Genomic DNA, 24175 nt, shown 5'->3' on the forward strand with positions numbered 1-24175 from the left:
TGATGATGGCCATTCTGACCGGTGTGAGGTGATACCTTACTGTAGTTTTGAATTGCATTTCTCTAATGATTAGTGATGTTGAGCATCCTTTCACGTGTTTGTTGGCAATCTGTATATCTTCTTTCAGGAAATGTCTATTTAGGTTTTGTGCCCATTTTTGGATTGGGTTGTTTGTTTTTTTGACATTGAGCTGCATGAGCTGCATTTGTATTTTGGAAATTAATCCTTTGTCAGTTACTTCATTTGCAAATATTTTCTCCCTTTCTGAGGGTTGTCTTTTCATCTTGTTTATGGTTTGCTTTGCTGTGCAAAAGCTTTTAAATTTCATTAGGTCCCATTTGTTTATTTTGGTTTTAATTTCCATTTCTCTAGAAGGTGGGTCAAAAAGGATCTTGCTGTGATTTATGTCATGGAGTGTTCTGCCTGTGTTTTCCTCTAAGAGTTTTATAGTGTCTGCCTTACATTTAGGTCTTTAATCCATTTTGAGTTTATTTTTGTGTATGGCGTTAGGGAGTGTTCTAATTTCCTTCTTTTCCATGTAGCTGTCCAGTTTTCCCAGCACCACTTATTGAAGAGGCTGTCTTTTCTCCATTATATATTCTTGCCTCCTTTATTAAAAATAAGATGACCATATGTGTGTGGGTTCATCTGTGGGCTTTATATCCTGTTCCATTCATCTATATTTCTGTTTTTGTGCCAGTACCATACTGTCTTGATTACTGTAGCTTTGTAGTATAGTTTGAAGTCAGGGAGCCTGGTTGCTCCAGCTCCATTTTTCTTTCTCAAGATTGCTTTGGATATTCAGGGTCTTTTGTGTTTCCATACAAATTGTGAAATTTTTGCTTCTAGTTCTGTGAAAAATGCCATTGGTAGTTTGATAGGGATTGCATTGAATCTGTAGATTGCTTTGGGTACTATAGCCATTCTCACAATGTTGATTCTTCTAATCTGAGAACATGGTCTATCTCCCCATCTGTTTGTGTCCTCTTTAGTTTCTTTCATTAGTGTCTTATAGTATTCTGCATGCAGGTCTTTTGTCTCCTTAGGTAGGTTTATTCCTAGGTATTTTATTCTTTTTGTTGCAATGGTAAATGGGAGTGTTTCCTTAATTTTGCTTTCAGATTTTTCATCATTATTATATAGGAATGCAAGAGATTTCTGTGCATTAATTTTGTATCATGCTACTTTACCAAATTCATTGATTAGCCTCAGTAGTTTTCTGGTAGCATCTTTAGTCTTCTCCATGTATAGTATCATGACATCTGCAAACAGTGACAGCTTTACTTCTTCTTTTCCAATTTGGATTCCTTTTCTTTCTTTTTCTTCTCTGATAGCTGTGGCTAAAACTTCCAAAACTATGTTCAATAATAGTGGTGAGAGTGGACAACCTTGTCTTCTTCTTGATCTTAGAGGAAATGGTTTCAGTTTTTCACCATTGAGAACGATGTTGGCTGTGGGTTAGTCACATATGGCCTTTATTATGTTGAGGTAAGTTCCCTCTGTGCCTGTTTTCTAGAGGGTTTTTAACATAAATGGATGTTGAATTTTGTCAAAAGCTTTGTCTGCATATATTGAGATGATATGGTTTTTCTCCTTCAATTTGTTAATATGGTGTATCACATTGGCTTGCATATACTGAAGCTGGCTTGCATTCCTGGGATAAACCCCACTTGATCATGGTGTATGATCCTTTCAATGTGCTGTTGGATTCTGTTTGCTAGTATTTTGTTGAGGATTTTTGCATCTATGTTCATGAGTGATATTGGCCTGTAGTTTTCTTTCTTTGTGACATATTTGTCTAGTTTTGGTATCAGGGTGATGGTGGCCTCGTAGAATGAGTTTGGGAGTGTTCCTCCCTCTGCTATGTTTTGGAAGAGTTTGCAAAGGATAGGTGTTAGCTCTTCTCTAAAATTTGATAGAATTCGCCTGTGAAGCCACCTGGTCCTGGGCTTTTGTTTGTTGGAAGAATTTTAATCACAGTCTCAATTTCAGTGCTTGTGATCGGCCTTTTTATATTTTTTATTTCTTCCTGGTTCAGTCTCTGAAAGTTGTGCTTTTCTAAGCATTTGTCCATTTCTTCCAGGTTGTCCATTTTATAGGCATAGAGTTGCTTGTAGTAATCTCTCGTGATCTTTTGTATTTCTGCAGTGTCAGTTGTTACTTCTCCTTTTTCATTTCTAAGTCTATTGATTTGAGTCTTCTCCCTTTTTTTCTTGAGTCTGGCTAATGGTTTATCAATTTTGTTTATCTTCTCAAAGAACCAGCTTTTAGTTTTATTGATCGTTGCTATTGTTTCCTTCATTTCTTTTTCATGTATTTCTGATCTGATCTTTATGATTTCTTTCCTTCTGCTAACTTTGGGGAGTTTTTTGGTGCTTCTTTCTGTAATTGCTTTAGATGTAAGGTTAGGTTGTTCATTTGAGATGTTTCTTGTTTCTTGAGGTAGGATTGTATTGCTATGAACTTCCCTCTTAGAACTGCTTTTTGCTATATCCCATAGGCTTTGGGTTGTTGTGTTTTCATTGTTATTTTTTTCTAGATATTTTTTGATTTCCTTTTTGATTTCTTCAGTGATCTCTTGGTTATTAAGTGGTGTATTGTTTAGCCTCCATGTGTTTCTTTTTTTTACAGATTTTTTCCTGTAATTGGTATCTAGTCTCATAGCGTTGTGGTCAGAAAAGATGCTTCATATGATTTCAATTTTCTTAAATTTTCTAAGGCTTCATTTGTGACCCAAGATATGATCTATCCTGGAAAATGTTCCATGAACACTTGAGAGGAAGGTGTATTCTGTTGTGTTTGGGTGGAATGTCCTATAAATATCAATTAAATCTCTCTTGTTTAATGTATCATGTAAAGCTTGTGTTTCCTTTTTTCTTTTCATTTTGGATGATCTGTCCTTGGAAAGTGGGGTGTTAAAGTCCCCTACTATGATTGTATTATTGTCAATTCCCCTTTTTATGGCTGTTAGCATTTGCCTTATGTTTTGAGGTGCTCTATGTTGGGTTCATAAATATTTACACTTGTTATATCTTCTTGGACCGATCCCTTGATCATTATGTAGTGTCCTTCTTTGTCTCTTCTAATAGTCTTTATTTTAAAGTCTGTTTTGTCTGATATGACAATTGCTACTCCAGCTTTCTTTTGATTTTCATATCCATGGAATATCTTTTTCCATTCCCTCACTTTCAGTCTGTATGTGTCCCTAGGTCTGAAGTGGGTCTCTTGTAGACAGCATGTATGTGGATCTTGCTTTTGTATCCATTCAGCCAGTCTGTGTCTTTTGGTTGGAGCATTTAATCCATTTACATTTAAGGTAATTATCGATATGTATGTACCTATAACCATTTTCTTAAGTGTTTTTGGTTTGTTATTGTAGGTCTTTTCCTTCTGTTGTGTTTCCTGCCTAGAGAAATTCCTTTAGCATTTATTGTAAAGCTCGTTTGGTGGTGCTGAATTCTCTTAGCTTTTGCTTTTCTGTAAAGGTTTTAATTTCTCCATTGAATCTGAATGAGATCCTTGCTGGGTAGAGTAATCTTCGTTGTAGGTTTTTCCCTTTCATCACTTTAAATATGTCCTGCCACTCCCTTCTGGCTTGCAGAGTTTCTGCTTAAAGATCAGCTGTTTATCTTATGGGGATTCCCTTGTGTGTTATTTGTTGTTTTTCCCTTGCTGCTTTTAATATGTTTTCTTTGTATTTAATTTTTGACAGTTTGATTAATGTGTCTTGGTGTGTTTCTCCTTGGATTTGTCCTGTATGGGACTCTCTGTGCTTCCTAGACTTGATTGACTATTTCCTTTGCCATATTAGGGAAGTTTTCAACTATAATCTCTTCAAATATTTTCTCAGTCCCTTTGTTTTTCTCTTCTTCTTCTGGAACCCCTATAATTCAAATGTTGGTGCGTTTAATGTTGAACCAGTGGTCTCTGAGACTGTCCTCAATTCTTTTCATTCTTTTTCTTTATTCTGCTCTGCGGTAGTTACTTCCACTATTTTATCTTCCAGGTCACTTATCCATTCTTCTGCCTCAGTTATTCTGCTATTGATTCCTTCTAGGGAATTTTTAATTTCATTTATTGTGTTGTTCATCAGTGTTTGTTTGCTCCTTAGTTCTTGTAGGTCCTTGTTAAACGTTTCTTGTATTTTGTACATTCTGTTTCCAAGACTTTGGATCATCTTTACTATCATTACTCTGAATTCCTTTTCAGGTAGATTGCCTATTTCCTCTTCGTTTGTTTGGTCTGGTAGGTTCTTACCTTGCTCTTTCATCTGCTGTGTGTTTCTCTGTCTTCTCATTTTGCTAAACTTACTGTGTTTGGGGTCTCCTTTTCACAGGCTGCAGGTTCGTAGTTCCTATTGTTTTTGGTGTCTGCCCCCAGTGGCTAAGGTTGGTTCAGTGGGTTGTGTAGGCTTCCTGGCGGAGGGGACTAGTGCCTGTGTTCTGGTGGATGAGGCTGTATCTTGGCTTTCTGGTGGGCAGGTCTGCCTTCGGTGGTGTGTTTTGGGGTGTCTGTGACCTTATTATGATTTTAGGCAGCCTCTCTGCTAATGGGTGGGGTTGTGTTCCTGTCTTGCTGATTATTTGGCATAGGGTGTCCAGCATTGTAGCTTGCTGGTCGTTGAGTGAAGCTGGGTGCTGGTGTTGAGATGGGGATCTCTGGGAGATTTTCGCCGTTTGGTATTACGTGGAGCTGGGAGGTTTCTTATGGACGAGTATCCTGAACTCAGCGCTCCCACCTCAGAGGCACAGGCCTGACACCTGTCCAGAGCACCAAGACCCTGTCAGCCACACGGCCAGGTACGTGGGGAGTTTCTTGCCTTTTGGGAGGTCTGAGGTCTTCTGCCAGCGTTCAGTAGGTTTTCTGTAGGAGCTTTTCCACGTGTAGATGTATTTCTGATGTATTTGTGGGGAGGAAGGTGATCTCCGCGTCTTACTCCTCCGCCATCTTGAAGGTCTCCCTCAGCTTATTTTAAGGAAGAGGTGGTAGTGGCTTATTTATTTCCGTTTATTCACAGCCATCATCTACACTTGCAAAACAAATAGCACACAGAATGAGTGACTTTGTGGGCCCCGTAGAGGGCCTCACAAGTGAGAAAGTGAGTGATACAACGAAAATGCTTCATTGTAAAGCAACCATACTCCGATAAAAATTAATTTAGAAAAAAAAAAAAGAAAATGCTTCAAAAATAAAGACTGGAGTCAACCTGACGTCGGCTGTCTGTGTCGTCCGGGGCAGCGTCTGGTTCCGGGTAGCAGTATTGTGCGTGGTGAGATGAGGCAGCTGTGTGTGCCTCGGCATTCAGCGATGCTGGGAGCCAGAATTGCCCACGGAGGGTACAGGAACACGTGGTGTCAGGCAGACCCGAAGGCAGGGCTCCTGGGTTTCCTCCTTGGTGTTTGTGTGATGCCTCTTGTCCCCAGTCACAGCCACATTTAGGAACTGTTGACTTGGAATTAAAAGAAAGAAAAGAAAAGAAAAAGATATTCCCAATTCCCCACTTCTCTAGTTCTGTACCATGTACATATTCATTGCTTCTCTGTCATATACTTAAAAAACATGAACGAAGGTTGCAGGGCAGCCCCATTTCAAGCAGCAACACTTGAAATGTGATCCATGTGTGTACTTTGCCAGTTATAGGTTGTGAGACTCACTTTTGGGGAATGGATGGCCCAGGACAAACAGCCTCTCAGGAGGGGATCACATATCTTACCAGTTCATATACATCCTTCTAGGTTAGGGAGAGCAGTCAGGAAGCAGAATCGTAGTACTGCTGTTTCAGTATTTCGTTCACTTACTATGGAAATGCCAGCACTAATACCATTTCTAAAATACTCAGCATCTGCAAAATAAAAATCAGTGAAATTATTATATTTCAAATACAAAAATTCATAGACTTGGGCTTCCCTGGTGGCGCAGTGGTTGAGAGTCCGCCTGCCAATGCAGGGGACATGGGTTCGAGCCCTGGTCTGGGAAGATCCCACATGCTGCGGAGCAACTAAGCCTGTGCACCACAACTACCGAGCCTATGCTCTAGGGCCCGTGAGCCACAACTACTGAGCCCACATGCCACAACTACTGACACCTGCATGCTCTAGGGTCTGTGTGCCGCAACTACTGAGCCCATGAGCCACAACTACTGAGCCCACGAGCCGCAACTACTGAAGCCTGCGTGCCTAGAGCCCGTGCTCCACAACAAGAGAAGCCACTGCAATGAGAAGCCTGCACACTGCAACGAAGTGTAGGCCCTGCTCACCGCAACTAGGGAGAGCCCGCGCGCAGCAACGAAGACCCAACGCAGCCAAAAATAACAAATAAATAAATAATAAATAAATTTATAAAAAAGTAAAAATACTAGCTATAGTTGTCCCTCAGTATCAACAGCGGATTGGTTCCAGGATCCCTCATCCCCATACCATGCTCAAGTCCCTCATATAAAATGTTGTATTAGTTGCATATAACCTAAGCACATCCTGCCATAGACTTTAAATCATCTCTCGATTACTTATACTACATAATACAGTGTAAATGCTATGTAAATAGTTGCCGGTGTGTGGCAAGTTCAAGTTTTGATTTCTGGAACCTTCTGGAATTGTCTTTTTTTTCCCTGCATATTTTCCACCTGAGGTTGGTTGAATCTCCAGATGTGGAACCGTGGATAAGGAGGGCCGACTGCATACTGCCAATGCTGTAAAGCCAACCACTGTTTTTCTAGTAACTGTTTTCGCTTCCCCCGCAGTCACTTTTAATCTGAAGTGTTCAAAACTTTATCTTGCTATAGAGAGCAACACACATGGTAAAGGTCTTCTTTCGCCTTGAGAATAGGCAAATAATGCTTAGAATAAAATCTCTTCTGAGAGGGAGGTTAGAAAATTCTGAATATTGGCACCAGTTTTAAACACACTTTCCCAACACACTTATCCCAAGAGATACTGGTACCCGTTGTAGGTACCTAGTGCTGTTTTATGGTGTGTGTGTGTTTATTTTAGTGATTTCAATCCCAAAATTCAAAGTAATCAGAGAAGTAGGCATGAGAATGAATCAAGTCCCTCTGGGTTCTGTGTGCAGGCTTCCATACCTTGTCTCCCTGGACTGGAATCCTTTCTCTGATGAGTGTTTCTCAGGCTAGGGAAATGTTCCAAGATCCCTGAAGGAACGTGTTTCTAAAGAATAAACAAGGGGAATTTTAATTAAAACTGCTTTTCAATGATTTCATTGAAATATACACAAATACGAAAGGAGGTAGATATACACTTCTTATTCACGTAGCATTTAAATGTTATACAACCAAAGCGCATTTACAGATTAGATGTTAACAAAACTCTCAAATCAGTAAAACACAAATTGGCCTCATGGATTTAACGTGATGAGCAAATGCGTTACTGAAGCCAGACCCCACTTGCATTGTGATCAGGACTGCGGGCTGCCAGGCCTGGGGACTTGAGTTCTGCAGCTTGTTCTATACACCCAGGGATGACTCAGCTCTCTTTTGTCCTTTCAGCGGCTATTAAACCTTCATTCATGCAGGGAGCCGGGACTGCAGTGGTCTTTTCCTGGGCACAAATGCATCACTTACAAAGGAAGACTGCTTTTCTTCTTTCTTATTAACCTTGGACAATTCAGTATAACATGGCACCAGTGCAATCGTTAAAATAAATGCAGATTATATGGTAACGCATCATTATAAAGAGGTCATTCAGAATGTGTTTTTATTTTGTTTAGGATATCATTAAAAAAACCACAAAATTTAAAAAATTCATAGTGCACTTTCAGATCTCTGGGAATAAATCCATGGTTTTCTGTTTGAGAAATACTGCTACAGGTCAACATGGTCTATACCGTTGATTTTTTTTGTTTCTTTCTGTTAGGTTATGTAGCAAACATTATTCATTAACTTAACAAAACCTTTCAGGGGAGAGTTCCTTTTTTCTCCTGATAAGTGAAACTAACATACCTCTTAGATGGGTTTGTGGTTGTATTTATTTATAGGCATACCTTGGAGAAATTGTGGGTTTGGTTCCAGACCACTGCATTAAAGCAAATATCACAATAAAGCAAGTCACACACATTGTTTGGTTTCCCAGTGCATATAAAAGTTATGTTTATATTGTACTGTAGTCTATTAAGTGTGCAATAGTATTATGTTTAAAAAAACAATGAATGTACAAAGCTTAATTAAAAAATACTTTATTGCTAAAAAATGTTAGCTGTCATTTTAGCCTTCAGCCAGTTGCAATCTTTTTGCAATGGTAACATCAAAGATCACTGATCACAGGTCACCATAACAAATAAGAATGAGAAACTTTGAAATATTGTTAGAATTACCAAAATGTGACACAGAGACATGAAGTGAGCAAATGCTGTTGGAAAAATGGCGCCCATAGTCTTGAGAGACTCAGGGTTGCCACAAAATTCAATTTGTGGGGAAGTGGGGGGAGGGCGGGATGAATTGGGAGATTAGGTTTGACATAAATATACTAACTACCATGTGTAAAACAGATAGCTAGTGGGAACCTGCTGTATAGCAGGGAGCTCAGGTCGGTGCTCTGATGACCTAGAGGGGTGGGATGGGGTGGGAGGGAGGTCCAAGAGGGAGGGGGGGATATAGGTATACATATAGCTGATTCACTTCACTGTACAGCAGAAACTAACACAACATTGTAAAGCAATTACACTCCAATAAAAAATAAATAAATAATGTAGAAAAAAGTTTAAAAAAGCAGTATCTGTGAAACACGATAAAGTGAGGCACAATGAAACGAGGTACGTCTGTATTGTTATTCCCCTCCTCAAAAGTTTATTCAGATTTATTCACATATTGATGGAGTGTCTTCTGTAGGCCACGCACTGGTCTAAGTGCCTAGTCAGGGACAGCTTTCTAAATATCTTTTTTTTTTAATTAATTTATTTTTGGCTGTGTTGGGTCTTCGTTGCTGCCTGGGCTTTCTCTAGTTGCGGCGAGCGGGGGCTACTCTTCGTTGTGGTGCACGGGCTTCTCATTGCGGTGGCTTCTCTTGTTGCGGAGCAGGGCTCCAGGCACGCGGGCTTCAGTGGTTGGTCGTAGCACGCGGGCTCAGTTGTGGCTCGCGGGCTCTAGAGCGCAGGCTCGGTAGTTGTGGCGCACGGGCTTAGTTGCTCCACGGCATGTGGGATCTTCCCGGACCAGGGCTCGAACCCGTGTCCTCTGCATTGGCAGGTGGATTCTTAACCACTGCGCCACCAGGGAAGCCCTCCAGGGACAGCTTTCTAAATATTTGGTTTCTCCCAAGAGGAACTCTGTGTGTGTGTGTGTGTGTGTGTGTGTATAAAAGGGAGAGTTAACATGTTGACAAATGAAATTTGCATTATCCACTTTACCCAACAAAATTAACCTCTGAAGTCATATTTGCAAAGCTCCTGTTTGGGAATTAGATTTCTTATAAATGAGAGTTCTATTAATACTGTGAATTATGGGGTTAGTGAAATGGTTTGTAAAGGTCCTTTAAAATTTTTTTTAAATTGTTTTTAGTGTTCTTCTCAGTCTGTATTCATCAAAACAACTAGTCTGTTCCATCAGAACTCCAGTCAGCTGTTCAAGTGGTGTTAGTCCCATGGCCAAATGGTCAGATAGGTTATCTGTTTTGTTTTTTGTTTTGTTATTTGTGGGAGGTAGACAGTTCAAGTTTTGTAATCCAACTAAGAGACTTTATTTTTCTTTACACAGAAGGCTAGACCATCTATAATGCAGGTAAATGACTCTGTCAAATTTATTTATGTATTTTTCCAGCAGTATTCTCTGTGGGATACTACAATACTGTTAATAATATGTTTTATTCTAGGATGCTGTAACACTTTGTTCCTACCCTTTCATCTTTGATGCCCAAGCCAAGACCAAAATGTTACAGACCGATGCTGAACTGCAGATGCAGGTAACGTATTTTAAACCTTACTTTCTCTTCTTATGGGTTTCTTTCATCTTATACATTCAGTTGTAATTTTTCCTAATGGGAGAAAGTTGGTTTGGATGAAGTTCCATGGTAACTTTTAGAACTGTTAGAAAAATTTTCAGCAATTTTATATTGAATATAACACATATACGTGAACGCACATCTACATAAACGGGGGTGGCAGGTGTCTTCATAAAGGGCCACATAGTAAATACGTGTCTTTGTGGGCCATACAGTTGTCTCAGTTATTCAGCTCTGTCGTAGCATGAAATTTGAATTTTATATAATTTTCACATGTAGTGAAATATTTTTCTTCTGATTTTTTAAAAACTATTTAAAAACGTAAAAACTCCTGTTAGCTCAAGAGCTGTACAAAAGCCGGCAGCAGGCTGGATTCGGTCCTTGGGCCGTTGTTTGCTGACCCCTGATAGATAATTAAATGGAGCTTGGCAGTTCTTCATTGAGCGAAAACTCAAGTTACAGAGATTTGTTTAATTTATTTTAGACACCCATTTTTATTGTAAAATATAATTGGTTTTGACAGGCCTACAAAGACATTGTGAATTAGCAATCCAAATCTACCAGTTGCCATTGTTGGTGGATATATAACTTCATTCATCTCCCTCTCCCTTTCCCCATCTGTCTGTCTCTCTCTAGCTCTTATCTGTATCTCTCTCTCTATATATATATATGTTTTCACAGTGATATATCCATGATATTGACAATTTAAAGGTTTTCCGGAGAAAATGGACATTTTTCAAAGAATAAACACCATTTTTAGCAAGGGGCTGTTAGGCTTCTTTTCCTGCCACTTTGAAACTCATAGTTTCTACCCACTGTCCGTCATCACTTTCTTCTACGAAGGTAGTATTTCAGTCTTCATCAGCTTAGTCTAAATTATTTTCCTGGAATGAGTTATGGGTCATATGGTTTACATAAAGTGTTTCAGTTAATCTCTTTGGGCTCAGATTAGAAAGATTTGTGTGTTTTGTAAACATGAGTAACTGAGAAAATCTACTGGAAAAGTTAGGAGGAAAATAAAGACCAAAATGGAGCTGCAGTCAGCCTGGCCCTGACCTACCCCCGGTCCAAAGGCAGGGCTGGCTGCTGTCCCCACTCACAGGTGCGCTCTGAGTGGTAACTGTGCTCTCGGATGTGCTGTTCCAGGTGGCGGTCAATGGGGCCAACCTGCAGAACGTCTTCATGCTTCTCACCTTGGAGCCTCTGCTGGCCAGAAGCCCCTTCCTGGTCCTTCATGTTCGCAGGAGCAGCCTTGTTGGAGACGCCCTGAGAGAGCTGAGCATTCATTCTGATATTGATCTGAAAAAGCCTCTCAGAGTGAGTCCTTCCGTATATACCTCTGAATCCCTTCCTGGGTCTTCTTTACGCAGTGTTGATGAAGCAGCAGAGATCTTATTAAAATCGTGGAGTACAGCCGTTCATTCTTTCTTTCATTCATGTTACAAGAATTTACTCACTTCCTTCTGTCCAGTCACCAAAGAGAACATCTCAACGTGACATCAGATAAAAATGCCAGTGGATTACGTGAGGGGAATGTAGGGCCTTTTTTGTCTGCTCTCTTCGGTTTACCTGCTCCAGCTCTACCAAAACCAAGCGAGCAGCAGCACTGCTAAAGCTTCATCTAGGTAAAACCACCAAGCCAGCATCTAGGAAGCTTTGGATGTCAAAGATTTAAGAGAGAAAGAAGGTAAAAAAAAAAAAAAAAGAGAACGGAAAGGTAGTGAAATTGTCTGGGCAGCTGGTGGCCTGTTAGGATAGGCCCTCTCAGTACTTGGAAATGATTAAATTAAGAAATTGCCTTTCCTCATAGATGAGGCACGTTTGTGTCACCGCTTAGTGTATTCCCGGGGCTTAGCACAATGCTTGGTACGCAGTAGCTGGTCGGTAAATATTTAGTGAATTAGTGAAGTTTTAAGTGATTTCCCTTTCCCTTCAGAAGACTTTCCTAACTCTATTTCCAATCCTGTTGTAAACTCCAGCTTCTGAAATGTAATAGGCAAGAAACTGATGGTCTCCGTGATACTGTCACCCTTTTAAAAATTTCCAGTACGTAGTATCAGTCCCATCAGTCTGCCTGGGAGTTCTCCCTAGAACTTCTGGGTTAGGTTTCTGATATTGCAAAGAGAGGGTACTTTCTTTGCCCCTTGTTTTCCATCAGTAGTTCAGGTGGGACAGTTCTTGCTTGGTAGCATGTTGAAGTCTTCTGCTGGCATCCGTATAATCGGAGACCTTTACTCTCCTGCTCTAGGCAACCTTGACCACAGGCACGGGGATAAGCTTGCTGTTTTTTTTTCTTTTTGGCTGTACCATGCAGCACGCGGGATCTTAGTTCCCTGTCCCCTGATCAAATCCGTGGCCCCAGCGTTGGAAGCGCGGAGTCTTAACCACTGGACCACCAGGGAAGTTCCCAGGATAAGCTTTCTTAAATGCTGTTTTTAGTTCTGTACCTGAGCCCTTACCAGTAAAATGGGGATGGTAATAGTAATTCCAGTGCGTAAGACTGTTCTGAGGATTAGGTTAATAGAGTTTAAGTGCTGGCTGGCACGTAGAAGACTCTCAGTAAATCTCGTCCTTTGGTTTGCTGTAGCTGTTGTTGTGATGGGTCTCTCTATAGCCCCTCACAGAGCCCAGGGCTGTGTCTGCTCGGAATGCTCTCCTCCCTTTCGTATGCATCAGTTAGTTCAAGAACCCCGCTGAGAGAGATTTCTTCCTTTATTCAAGTTAGTCACTGCTCTTCTCTACGTGCCAGAACATTTACCTCTCAGTGTATCTGACTCTTTGAAAATAAAATGTATTCTCGAATTGGTTCTTTTATGTTTGCCTCCCTGCCCCAGTGGTAAACTCCCTGTGGACATACGGTAAACTTCCTGTGGACATATGGTAAACTCCCTGTGGACATACGGTAAACTCCCTGTGGACATATGGTAAACTTCCTGTGGACATATGGTAAACTCCCTGTGGACATATGGTAAACTTCTGACTTTCTCTGCATCCCACGAAGTGCCTGGGAAAGTTTTGTGTGTTTCTAAGTGACTTGTTAATAATCAGCAGATACACTTTGCAGTTTTCGTTGCGTCAGTGTATCCTCTGTTACATCTTCCTTTCTTTGTCCTGACTTTGGAAATAATTTGCTAAAAAAAAAACAAAACAACCACAAAAAAACAAACATAAAATGCTAGTGATTTCCCTGAAATGCTAATTCTGCTTTCATTATTTCAAGGTCATTTTTGATGGTGAAGAAGCAGTGGATGCTGGTGGTGTCACAAAGGAGTTCTTTCTTTTACTATTAAAAGAATTGTTGAATCCCATCTATGGAATGTTTACCTACTATCAGGATTCAAATCTCTTGTGGTTTTCAGATACGGTAAGTTAGTGACGCCACCTTTCAACAGATGAATTGAATTAAACTGTCAGATCCCTAGCCTTCTGGTGTTTACAGAGGGGAGCACAACAGAGGTAATCATTTAACATGATTATCATCATGTTTCCCGTCTTCATGTTTCACCCGTTGCTAAGACGTCATAGTGTGTTTTGTCACCCATTAGCCGCATTTCCATTTCTAGTAGGTAAGCTCCAAGTTTTGTAATCCTCGGAGGGTAGAAAGAGTAGGGGATGATAAAGAAATTGGTTTTATGACATATGAAAAGTAGTTGTCAAATATATTTTATTTTAATAACAGTGATAGTACGTGTATGAATACTCGTACAGATATACACATACTCACACTTTTTGAAAATTCAGTTGGAGAGTTAAGTTTTAAAAGGCATTCTCATTTCAAGCAGACTATAGGTTAGCTCTTTTTCTACCAGAGTTTTCTCCCTAGATCCGCACTGTCTTGAAAGGCAGCCATTAGCTTCCTGTGGCTATTTAAGTTTAAATTTTATTTAATTAAAATTAAGTAATACTAAAGTCATTCCCTCAGTTGTACTAACCACCGTTCAAGTCCTCAGTAGACACACGTAGTTAGTGGCTGCCATCTGGGACAGCACAGAATAGAATGTTTCCATCCTTGCAGAAAGTTCTGTTGGACAGCATTGCTCTAAACGAGGGTAAGCTGTGCTCTGTATCACGGATGAGCTGTAAACGCTTAACTTACAGCATTGCATCTTTGGGCGACAGCTGAATTTTGTTAGGGGTACTTGTCTGCTTCAGAAGGTAACTAAATATTAACGAGATCTTCATTCTTTCGTACTGAAAATATTTTAAGGTAAATGGCAGATTGTTTTGAGGGCTGCAAACACTGCTTTTCTTTTCTTTTTTCTTTTCAAATGTTTATTTATTTACTTTTGGCTGTGTCGGGTCTTAGTTGCGGCGTGTGGGCTCCAGAGCACGTGGGCTCTGTAGTCGCGGCACGCGGGCTTAGTTGCCCTGTGGCATGTGGGATCTTAGTTCCCCTACCACGGACCAAACCCACGTCCCCTGCATTGCAAGGCGGATTCTTAACCACTGGCCCACCGGGGAAGTCCCTGCTTTTCTTTTTAACACATTTGCGCATGTGGTGAAAGTGTTTTGTAGAGCACAACTGGTTTCACTTGATTGGCATAACCTGTGGACTCGCCATCTACAACTCCACCGTGGTGGACCTGCACTTCCCGCTGGCTCTCTATAAGAAGCTACTGAACGTGAAGCCTGGCCTGGAAGACTTGAAGGAGCTGTCACCCACGGAAGGAAGGTACGGAGCTGGAAGACGGGAGCCTGGTGTGGAGAACTGCTCTGGCGCTGGGACCAAAGGTTGACAACACCACGTGTACCAGTTAAGAGTTTATCATTAGACTGTGCTGTGTATGCTTTGTCTTAAGATGTGGCTCCACAGCTCCTGGCTTGAAGCAGTGCCTGTGTCACTCTAGGGGCAGAAGGAGAAAGGGGAAAAGGGAAGTCGTAGCTGCCCAGGAATCCAGCTGTCTGCTTTTCTTATCCTGAACAAAAATTAGGACTTCGAGCTTTGTCATGGTCCATAAGTACAGGGGAGAAAGTATTGAAAAGGGAGTCTGTATTTTGCAAAAACCTACAGGTCTCCCTGTCCTTCTGTGTTTCTCTCTTCTGTGTCACCTTGACTATCACACCGCAGCCACACTCACAGCACTTCTGGTCACCAAACGTGTGGCGGTTTCCCCCTACCACCAAGTGATTCTCCACGACGCCAGCTGGTGTCCTACGATTCACCTCAGTTCTGACACCGTCTACCTAGAGATGGCACTGGATCCCACAAGCTCAGTGCTCGGTCCCTCTGGACGACTCTCACCCACTTCGGGTGCCACTCGCAAGCAGTAGGTCCCCGGGTTACCCACAACTGCTGTCTGATCGGTTACAAATCAGAGGTTCTCGTGACCCCTCCTCGGGTCCGATTAATTTCCTAGAGCGGCCCGGAGAATTCAGGGAAACACTTAGGTTTACCAGGTTATTCAGGGTTTACGATGAAGGATACAGATGAACGGCCAGTTGAAGAGATACAGAGGGTGAGGCCTGGAGGGGTCCTGAGTGTAGTAGGAGCTTCTGACCCCATGGAGTTGGGGTGCACTACCCTCCCCGTGTGTGGATGTGTTCACCAACCTGGAAGCTCCCTGAACCCCCTACTGTTGGGATTTTAAGGAGGCTTCCTTACGGGGTGATCAATTATGACCTTCATTTCCAGCCCCTCTCCTCTCTCTGGAGAATGGGGGGCGTGGAGCTGAAGATCACGGCTGGGTCCTTCGGGTGACCAGCCCCCGCCCAGGAGCCCACCCAGAATCACCCCATTAGAACAAAAGATGCTGCTAACCCTCTCATCACTTAGGGTTTTGGGAGCCCTGTGCCAGGAACTGGGCACAGAGACCAATATATGCATTTTCTGTTATGTCACAGAGCCTTTTTTTTTTTTTTTTTTTGCGGTTCTCGGGCCTCTCACTGCTGTGGCCTCTCCCGTTGTGGAGCACAGGCTCCGGACGTGCAGACTCAGCGGCCATGGCTCACGGGCCCAGCCACTCCACAGCATGTGGGATCTTCCCAGACCGGGGCACGAACCCGCGTCCCCTGCATCGGCAGACGGACTCTCAACCACTGCGTCACCAGGGAAGCCCACAGAGCCTTTTTAAGAAAGTAGTTTGAGATGTAATTTGCATACCACACAATTCACCCAGCTAAAGTATATAATTCAGTGACTTTTAGTATATTCAGAGTTGTACAGCCTTTATTACAATCAATTTTAGAATATTTTCATCACCTGAGAAAGAAACCTGGGACTCCTCAGGCGACATCCCCAACTTCCTCGTCCCCAAGCCCTGAGCAACCACTGAGCTACTCTCTGTCTCTATTGATGGCCTCTTCTGGATATGTCACATAAACAGAATCGTACCACGTGTGCTTTTTTGTGACTGGCTTCTTTCACACAGCGCGTTTTCAAGGTTCATCTAGGTTGCAGCTTGTATCAGTATTTTATTTCTTTTTACTGCCAACTCATATTTCGTTATGTGGATATATGCCACATTTTGTTCATCCATTCATCAGTTGATGGACGTCTGGCTTTCTCCTACCTTCTGGCTGTTACTAATAGTGCTGCTGTGGATATTCTTACAGACTTTTTGTGTTGATGTAAGTTTTCATTTTTCTTGGGTATGTACCTGGGAGTGGAATTGCTAGGGCAAATGGTAACTCTGTGTTTAGCCTTTTGAGGAACCTCCAGACGATTTTCCAGCGTAGTGGAACCGTGTTTTTATTCTTTTCTGGCTCTTAAAAACTCCTTTTATTCTGAGTTCCTCTGAATTGATTTTATTCTGAGTTTCTCTTCGCATAAGGCGAAGTATATAAAAAGACACCATATCTGTGACTTTCTCTAAACAGTACAGTTCTTTTGACTTCAACAGGAAGGAACATCCCTTTTTTTTTTTTTTTTTTTTTTTTTTTTTTTGCGGCACGTGGGCCTCTCACTGCTGTGGCCTCTCCCATTGCGGAGCACAGGCTCCGGACGCGCAGACTCAGCGGCCGTGGCCCACGGACCCCGCCACTCCACAGCATGTGGGATCCTCCCAGACTGGGGCACGAACCCGTGTCTCCTGCATCGGCAGGCAGACTCTCAACCACTGCGCCACCAGGGAAGCCCGGAACATCCCTTTTTTATGGAGAAAGAATACTGATTTTAAGATGGCGATAGAGGAAGGATGGTCTCTAAGGCGCCCTCTGGAAATGAGACTGTCACACCACCAGTACAGGACACCAATACAGAGAAATCATAAAGGATGTGGGGAGAGGGTGCACAGAGAGAGGAAAAGAAAATTTAGAAGGAATATAAAAAAATGACAGAGGAGACCCAGGCGGGGTTGCTTTTTTTGGTAACTGAGAGTGACAGAAATGTGTGCTATTTTCTTTGCCAACCTGGCTGAGAGTGATACATTTCAAGTAATCTTCTTGGCTGGTTAACTGGAAACAGATTTAAATTCCACGCTAAGAATTTTCTTTCTGGGCAATTTTTTTCTTTCTGGAACTGCCAGACTCCGCGATCACTAAAGAAGAAAGTGTGAATGAGGTCTAGTAATGAGAACGTATTCTCGTGAGAGTATACGATATGATCATTGTTGGCAGAAACACGTTCCGGTGTTCTTTAATATGGCGGTCCTTTACCATACAGAGCCCCTTGCATTGACAAGTGAGCCATTAAGATTCCTAAGTGGATACAGTGACTTAGTAGCTTGCTTTTTTTTATGGTAAGAGGATTTTTCTGCTAATGCCTGTGGGTAAAGCAAGTGTGTAGGACTGCTGCAAGACCATCTCCTCATGTATCTACTTCTGAGGAATACCAGAGTTAACACATGTGTCAGATATGATTCCATCAGAATTTCTCCATAAATTCAGTAAGATTTGTCAGTAGGAACAGAGAATGATTAATGAGTGTCTTACAAGTCAACTGCCGTATTTCTTTTCAAGATGCAGTTAACATGATTTTCTGTCAGTCTGGATTTATGTTCATTCTAGAATCTTCTTTTATATCGTTTCCTTGCAGACAGTCTGGTGGGCATGTGACTGAGATAGAAACACTATTGCCATGTCTGATTTGCCTCATTTCCTTTCTCTGTCAATCTGTGATCAGGAGTCTTCAAGAACTTTTAGATTACCCTGGGGAAGATATTGAGGAGACTTTCTGCCTCAACTTCACGGTAAGGATTTCCACAGTTTACTCATGATTGTAGCTGTCTCTTTCATCATGCTTACAAGTCACAATTAACATTAATTTTTGTCCAAATCAAAGAACAAATTCAGAGACTTCTCTGAACCAAATTATTGTAGTCATAGTGTCTTTTTTTATTTTTATTTTTAAAATTTTGTTTATTGGCTGCATTGGGTCTTCGTTGCTGTGTGCGGGCTTTCTCTAGCTGTGGCGAGCGGGGGCCACTCTTCGTTGCGGTGCGCAGGCTTCTCATCGCGGTGGCTTCTCTTGTTGCGGAGCACGGGCTTATAGGCACATGGGCTCAAGTAGTTGTGGCACACGGGCTTAGCTGCTCCGCAGCATGTGGGATCTTCCCGGACCAGGGCTTGAACCTGTGTTCCTTGCATTGGCAGGCAGATTCTTAGCAACTGCACCACCAGGGAAGTCCCTTTAGTGTCTTTTTTAAAATCAAATTATAGTTGCTGTACAATATTATATCAGTTACAGGTGTACAATATAGTGATTCACAATTTTTAAAGGTTATACTCCATTTATAGTTATTATAAAATATTTGCTATATTCTTCATGTTGTACAGTATGTCTTTGTAGCTTATTTTATACCTAATAGTTTGTACACCTTAGTCCCCTACCACTATACTGTCCCTACCCCCTTCCCTCTCCCCACTGGTAACCACTAGTTTGTTCTCTAATCTGTGAGTCTGCTTCTCTTTCGTTATATTTACTAGTTTGTTGTGTTTTTTAGATTCTATATACAAGTGACATCGTACAGTATTTGTCTTTCTCAGTCTGACTTATTTCATTTAGCATAAAACCCTCCAAGTTCATCCATGTTGCTACAAATGGCACAATTTCCTTCTTTTTTATGGCTGAGTAGTATTCCATTGTGTACATGTGTCACATCTTATTTACCCATTCATCTGCTGATGGACACTTAGGTTGCTTCCATATCTTGGCTATTGTAAATAATGTTGCTGTAAATATTGGGGTGCATGTATTTTTTCAAATTACTGTTTTTGTTTTTTTCAGATATATACTCAGGAGTAGAATTGGTGGGCCATATGGTAGAGTGTCTTGAATGTTACAGGAGTTCAGTAAATGTGTTGAATAAATGAATGAATGATTAATCTATACAATTAAGAAAATTACTGAAGCATTATTCCTCTTTACTCCTATACATATAATTTCTAGAGTTCATATCATTTTCTCTTTGATTGCATTTATTGGGAACTCCATGTCTTGGCATATATACTCTACCAAACGTAAAATAGCTAGCTAGTGGGAAGCAGCTGCATAGCACAGGGAGATCAGCTCGGTGCTTTGTGACCAGCTAGAGGGGTGGGGTAGGGAGGGTGGGAGGGAGACGCAAGAGGGAGGGGATATGGGGATATAGGTATATGTATAGCTGATTCACTTTGTTATACAGCAGAAACTAACACAACATTGTAAAGCAATTATACTCCAATAAAGATGTTAAAAAAAAAACAGTAATGAAGGAAAATAAAAAGATACCTTTTAAGGTGCCAGTGTTCTCTGACTCAGGTTCCCTTTCTGCTCCTGAGAATGTTCTGTGGTAATAAGTAGTCATTAAGCTACATTTGTTCCTAAAGCTTCTCTCAGTCATTTGGGGTCTAGAAAGATAAGTGGTCAACAGAATTGAAATGTTTCTTTCTTCCCCCCTTAAATATAGATTTGTCGAGAAAGCTATGGCGTGATTGAACAGAAGAAGCTGATACCTGGGGGAGACAGAGTGGCTGTGTGCAAGGAGAACAGGTTAGTCCTGACCCTGGACCGTGCACACGTTACTTCATTTCTCTGTACTTTTCCTTTTAAGACCAAGACTGAAGTTAAATTTTCATCCCTTCTTCAGAGGGAGTAAGGGTGCTAAGGCAACTTCAGGGGTTTAATAGTAGAGGAAGCAGCAGACCTGGGTTCAGGAGATAACTGTTGTAGTTCTTCATCTCTGTCTTACTGGCTTTGACCCTGAGCAAATCACGTAAACTCTCTGATCTCAGTTTCTCATCTGTCAAATGGGGGTTATAATGACTGTCTTGCCTCCCTCATGGAATGGTTGTGAGACTAAAGTGAGATAATTTATAGGAGAACATTTTGGAATGAATGAACTCCCAGCATTTAGCACAAAGTTTCCAGTATCCAGCAGAGTGAGTGGCATAAAAATGCTCCCAAAACTGTGTTGAATGAGCGAATGCCGTACAGATGCTTACGATTATTGTGGTTTTACTGCTGAAGAATTTGTCATACAGGTTTTAAATTAAATTCTTTCTGCCTCATGAAAATTAATCCAAGTATATCTGATTTTTCAGGATGGTTTTCTCTGTGTTATCCCTTTGGAGGAGGAAAAAATTCAATTTTGTTTGCTTTTGAATTAAATTATGAGTGAGGTTGTTGGCCATCTGCATATTAATCAATTCAGTTTACAAGCACTGAGTGTCTGCTGTACGCCAGGCATGTTGCTGAGTATAGGAAATAAGTAACTTTTATCCTCAAGACTAACTGGGAAGGGGCAGTGTAATGAATGATTGCAGCAGATTATGGTGCATGTGATAGGAAAGTGATACGCCAAGCGCCAGGGAACCAGGAGGAGAGGCCATAACACTCTGACCAGACACTGAAGAGGGAAAACATTTTAGACACAGGGAATAATATGAGTCAGACTCTCCAATTTAACACATGCCAGAGAATGAGGAGTATTTGTGGGGCGGGGCTTAGGGTGCGGATGGAGGGTGGGTGCAGTGGTATTGGGGTGGAGCTTGTCAAGACCTGGAATGGGTTTGCAGCGGGACATGGTTGATCTCTTTTTGAGTGATGACTGGTGGCCATATGGAAGTCAGCCACGTGCGGAGAGGCCCGTTACGAGGCTGTTGAGGTAGCTCAAGGGCAGGGTGGTAAGGGCCAAAGTGAAGCTAGCAGGGATACGGAGCTGGCTACGTGTTTATGTAATCAGCAGGAGCTAGTGTCGCATTATATACAGATGGTACTAGAGAGTCATGTATTTTTTTTTAAATCTATTTATTTATTTACTTATGGCTGCGTTGGGTCTTTGTTGCTGCACATGGGCTTTCTCTAGTTGCGACGAGCGGGGGCTACTCTTTGTCGCAGAGCGCGGGCTTCTCACTGCAGTGGCTTCTTGTTGCGGAGCATGGGCTCTAGGCACGCGGGCTCAGTAGTTGTGGCTCGTGGGCTCAGTAGTTGTGGCTCGTGGGCTCTAGAGCGCAGGCTCAGTAGTTGTGGCGCACGTGCTTAGTCGCTCCACGGCATGTGGGATCTTCCCGGACCAGGGCTTGAACACCCTTGTCCCCTGCATTGGCAGGCAGATTCTTAACCACTGCGCCACCAGGGGACGTCCCGAGAGGCACGTATTGATAACAGCTCTGAGGCTTCTAATTTGGAGAGCTGACCAACAGGAAACACAATCTGTAGCACAGGGTGGAGGGGAAAGAGTTCTATTTTGTATGTGTTGATTTTGACATGTCTGTGTGATACCTAGGTGATTTTGTTTAGAGCTGAAAATTTATGTCTATCATCAGGAGAGGTCTTTTTTTAAAATCAATTCATAGTTTTTTTTTTTAAGTAGGATGTTTTCTTTTTCTTTTTTGCATTTAAAATTTTAATACAGTCTTTAAAGGTTACTTTCCATTTACAATTATTACAAAATATTGGCTGTATTCCCATATTGTACAGTACACCCTTGAACCTATCTTACACCAGGTAGTTTGTACCTCCCACTTCCCACCCCCTATGTTGCCCCTCCCCCCGACAGGTAACCATAGTTTGTTCTCTATGTCTGTGAGTCCGCTTCTTTTTTGTTATATTCACTAGTTTGTTGTATTAGAAGAGAAGTCTTATATCAGTAGTTTATTTGTTTACTTATGCCAGTCTTCATGACCAGTGAACTTGAGGTTGCCTACACAAGGAAAAAAGTGGTGAAATAAATAAAAACGAGGACAGGGAAAATGTATGTTCTTAGGTGAGTTGTGTGTATTCGAATAGAAAGTAGACTCTTGAGATGAGGATTTAGGGACCATTAGCACATTAGCTAGAGACACAACTTCTTGTTTTAAAGAAGCAGTAGGGGTGAGGAAAGACGAGGGAGTGGCAGTCTCCACTTGGGAGGGTTGTGAGCGAGGGAAGCCTTCTGGAGGCAAGGGTTCGTTGAAGCTGTGGAAGAAGTTACAGATGAAGAGAAGTTGTGTGCTGTTTCAAGCATGTTGGGAAATTAAAGCTAAGTCACTCTGGGTGCTAGTTGGCTTCTTACTGTAAATAGTTGCAAAGATGCGAACAGAGAGCCTATGAAATTCACTCTGTCCAAGTGATGTATATTGGCTTCCTCCCATAAGTTTTCCCTTTGGAAAACAGGAATGATAGAAAAACTGACAGGCCTCTTCTTCCATCCTTTTATGCTTTTAAAGATAGCTAGAAGCCCAAGTGGTCTAATGTAACATTCAGTAATCTTTTTTGTCATGTAAACCTTCCAGCCTATCCAGGAAGCCTCAGCTTTGGGGCAAGTGTGAGCTCTAATACCAGAATTAAGTAAAATAATCCAGAAGTTGCTAAGTACCCAACAGAATGGCTTCAGATGATGAAATTATCTTGACTCTGGGAATCTAATGTAGAGGCTAGTCTTGTCTCAAGTAGGTGTTTCAATCGAACCTCTAACTTAATAGGAATCTTTTGGAGCTGAAAGCACTGTCCTTTCTTTATCTACATAATGTTGGTATTTTTGTTAACAGCAAATGATTTGTTTAATAAGAACAGTCTCATTATTCCGTAGAGTCTGATAATGTTTTTATTTTATTTCGTTTTCATTTTTTAATATTTATTATTTGGCTGCGATGGGTCCTCGTTGCGGCACGTGGGATCTTCGCGGCAGCATGTGGGATCTTTAGTTGAGGCATGCGGGATCTTTGGTTGCGGCATGTGAACTCTTAGTTGCCGCATGTGGGATCTAGTTCCCTGACCAGGGATCGAACCCGGGCTCCCTGCCTTGGGAGCGCGGAGTCTCAGCCACTGCGCCACCAGGGAAGTCCTTGATACTGTTTTTAGCATTGGGGAATTTATGGCAGCTCATAAAGTGGCTTTGTGGGTCCAGGTGATTTCTCTTCCCTCCTGGTTTTGATGATTGCTTTATTACATATGTATGTATGTGTGTACGTAGATACATCTACAGCCTTTAGTCTTTCACAGGATGTCTGAGCTTTTGCGGCAGATTTCAGACACGACAGTGTGTGCATCATTTGTTAGGAGCTAACAGTGGGCTGGGCAAGCAGCCTGAGGAGGGGCATATTCAGAATTTCTTCACATTCTGGTGAGTCATCCTAATGCGCTGTGTGTTAGATACACCGGGTGGGGCCAAGAGCGATGTCGTGTGGGCATGGGTGATTTGTGATGTAGTCTTCGGAAGAGGCAGTTGTTGGGACTTTTCTTTTTCATATCTTTATAAAATTATTGCTCTTGGAGTACTTTTTGTCTCTGCCTTTTTTGCTCTCTCTCTTTCCGGGTCTGAGTTTTTCTCTTTCTGTCTCTCTGCTTCTCTCTCTCTCTCACTGTCTCTCCTTATTCAGTAGGTGTTTCTTTGAATCAGCGACTGAATTCACTTAATAGTTGAGAGATAGTTTGTGCAGGAACACTGAAGGAGACCACAGTTTGTTTAGGGTGATAAGCTGTTCTCATATGTAACCGTAAATGAAGTATGAAGACAAAATTGATTAATTGGATCGGAAGGGGATCAGAGAAATCCACGTGGACAGATGCATCTGGGAGGATGGATATGGGATTAGAGCTGTTGGGAGGACTCCTAAGATTTGGATACTAGAAAGTAGAGATGAGGATATGATAAAAAGGGAAAGGTGCTCTGTAAAGTTTGTGAGCAAAGGAGTTGCATGATAGATGTGGGTCCGTGGCACACTTTCTTTCTTCGTCTTCTTTTTTTCCTTCTCCATTATTTATATTTGTTGCTGACTCTTGGGCTGCACCCCACAGTCCTACAAGCTCTGTACTTGCCCAGCCTTAAGACCGAAGAAAGAGCCTGGAGTCAGGAACAGAGACATCAGTGGTTTACTGGATGGGAGATCTT

General features: G+C 41.8%; 1 protein-coding gene across 14 annotated transcripts in view; it reads left to right on the forward strand.

Moving 5' to 3' along the window:
- HERC3 (HECT and RLD domain containing E3 ubiquitin protein ligase 3) overlaps positions 1-24175 on the forward strand; it is a 136693-nt gene that overhangs the window by 71718 nt on the left and 40800 nt on the right. For 11 of the 14 annotated variants that reach the window (XR_003434958.1, XM_027116891.1, XM_027116880.1 and 8 more), the window contains 7 exons: positions 9704-9727; positions 9819-9908; positions 11094-11264; positions 13168-13311; positions 14453-14619; positions 18007-18073; positions 19772-19854. Coding sequence is in view for 12 of the 14 variants with exons in the window: in XM_027116891.1 (XP_026972692.1) it covers positions 9704-9727; positions 9819-9908; positions 11094-11264; positions 13168-13311; positions 14453-14619; positions 18007-18073; positions 19772-19854 (746 nt within the window). In the remaining 2 variants the exon portion in view is untranslated. Of the gene's footprint in view, positions 1-9703; positions 9728-9818; positions 9909-11093; positions 11265-11393; positions 11635-13167; positions 14154-14452; positions 14620-18006; positions 18074-19771; positions 19855-24175 lie in introns of those variants that run through there. The other 3 variants (XM_027116886.1, XR_003434959.1, XM_027116892.1) reach the window with 3 other exon arrangements.

This window comes from Aethalodelphis obliquidens, unplaced genomic scaffold (genome assembly GCF_003676395.1).
Source record: "Aethalodelphis obliquidens isolate GAN/ISIS:26980383/991018 unplaced genomic scaffold, ASM367639v1 scaffold17, whole genome shotgun sequence".
Lineage (NCBI taxonomy): Eukaryota > Metazoa > Chordata > Mammalia > Artiodactyla > Delphinidae > Aethalodelphis > Aethalodelphis obliquidens.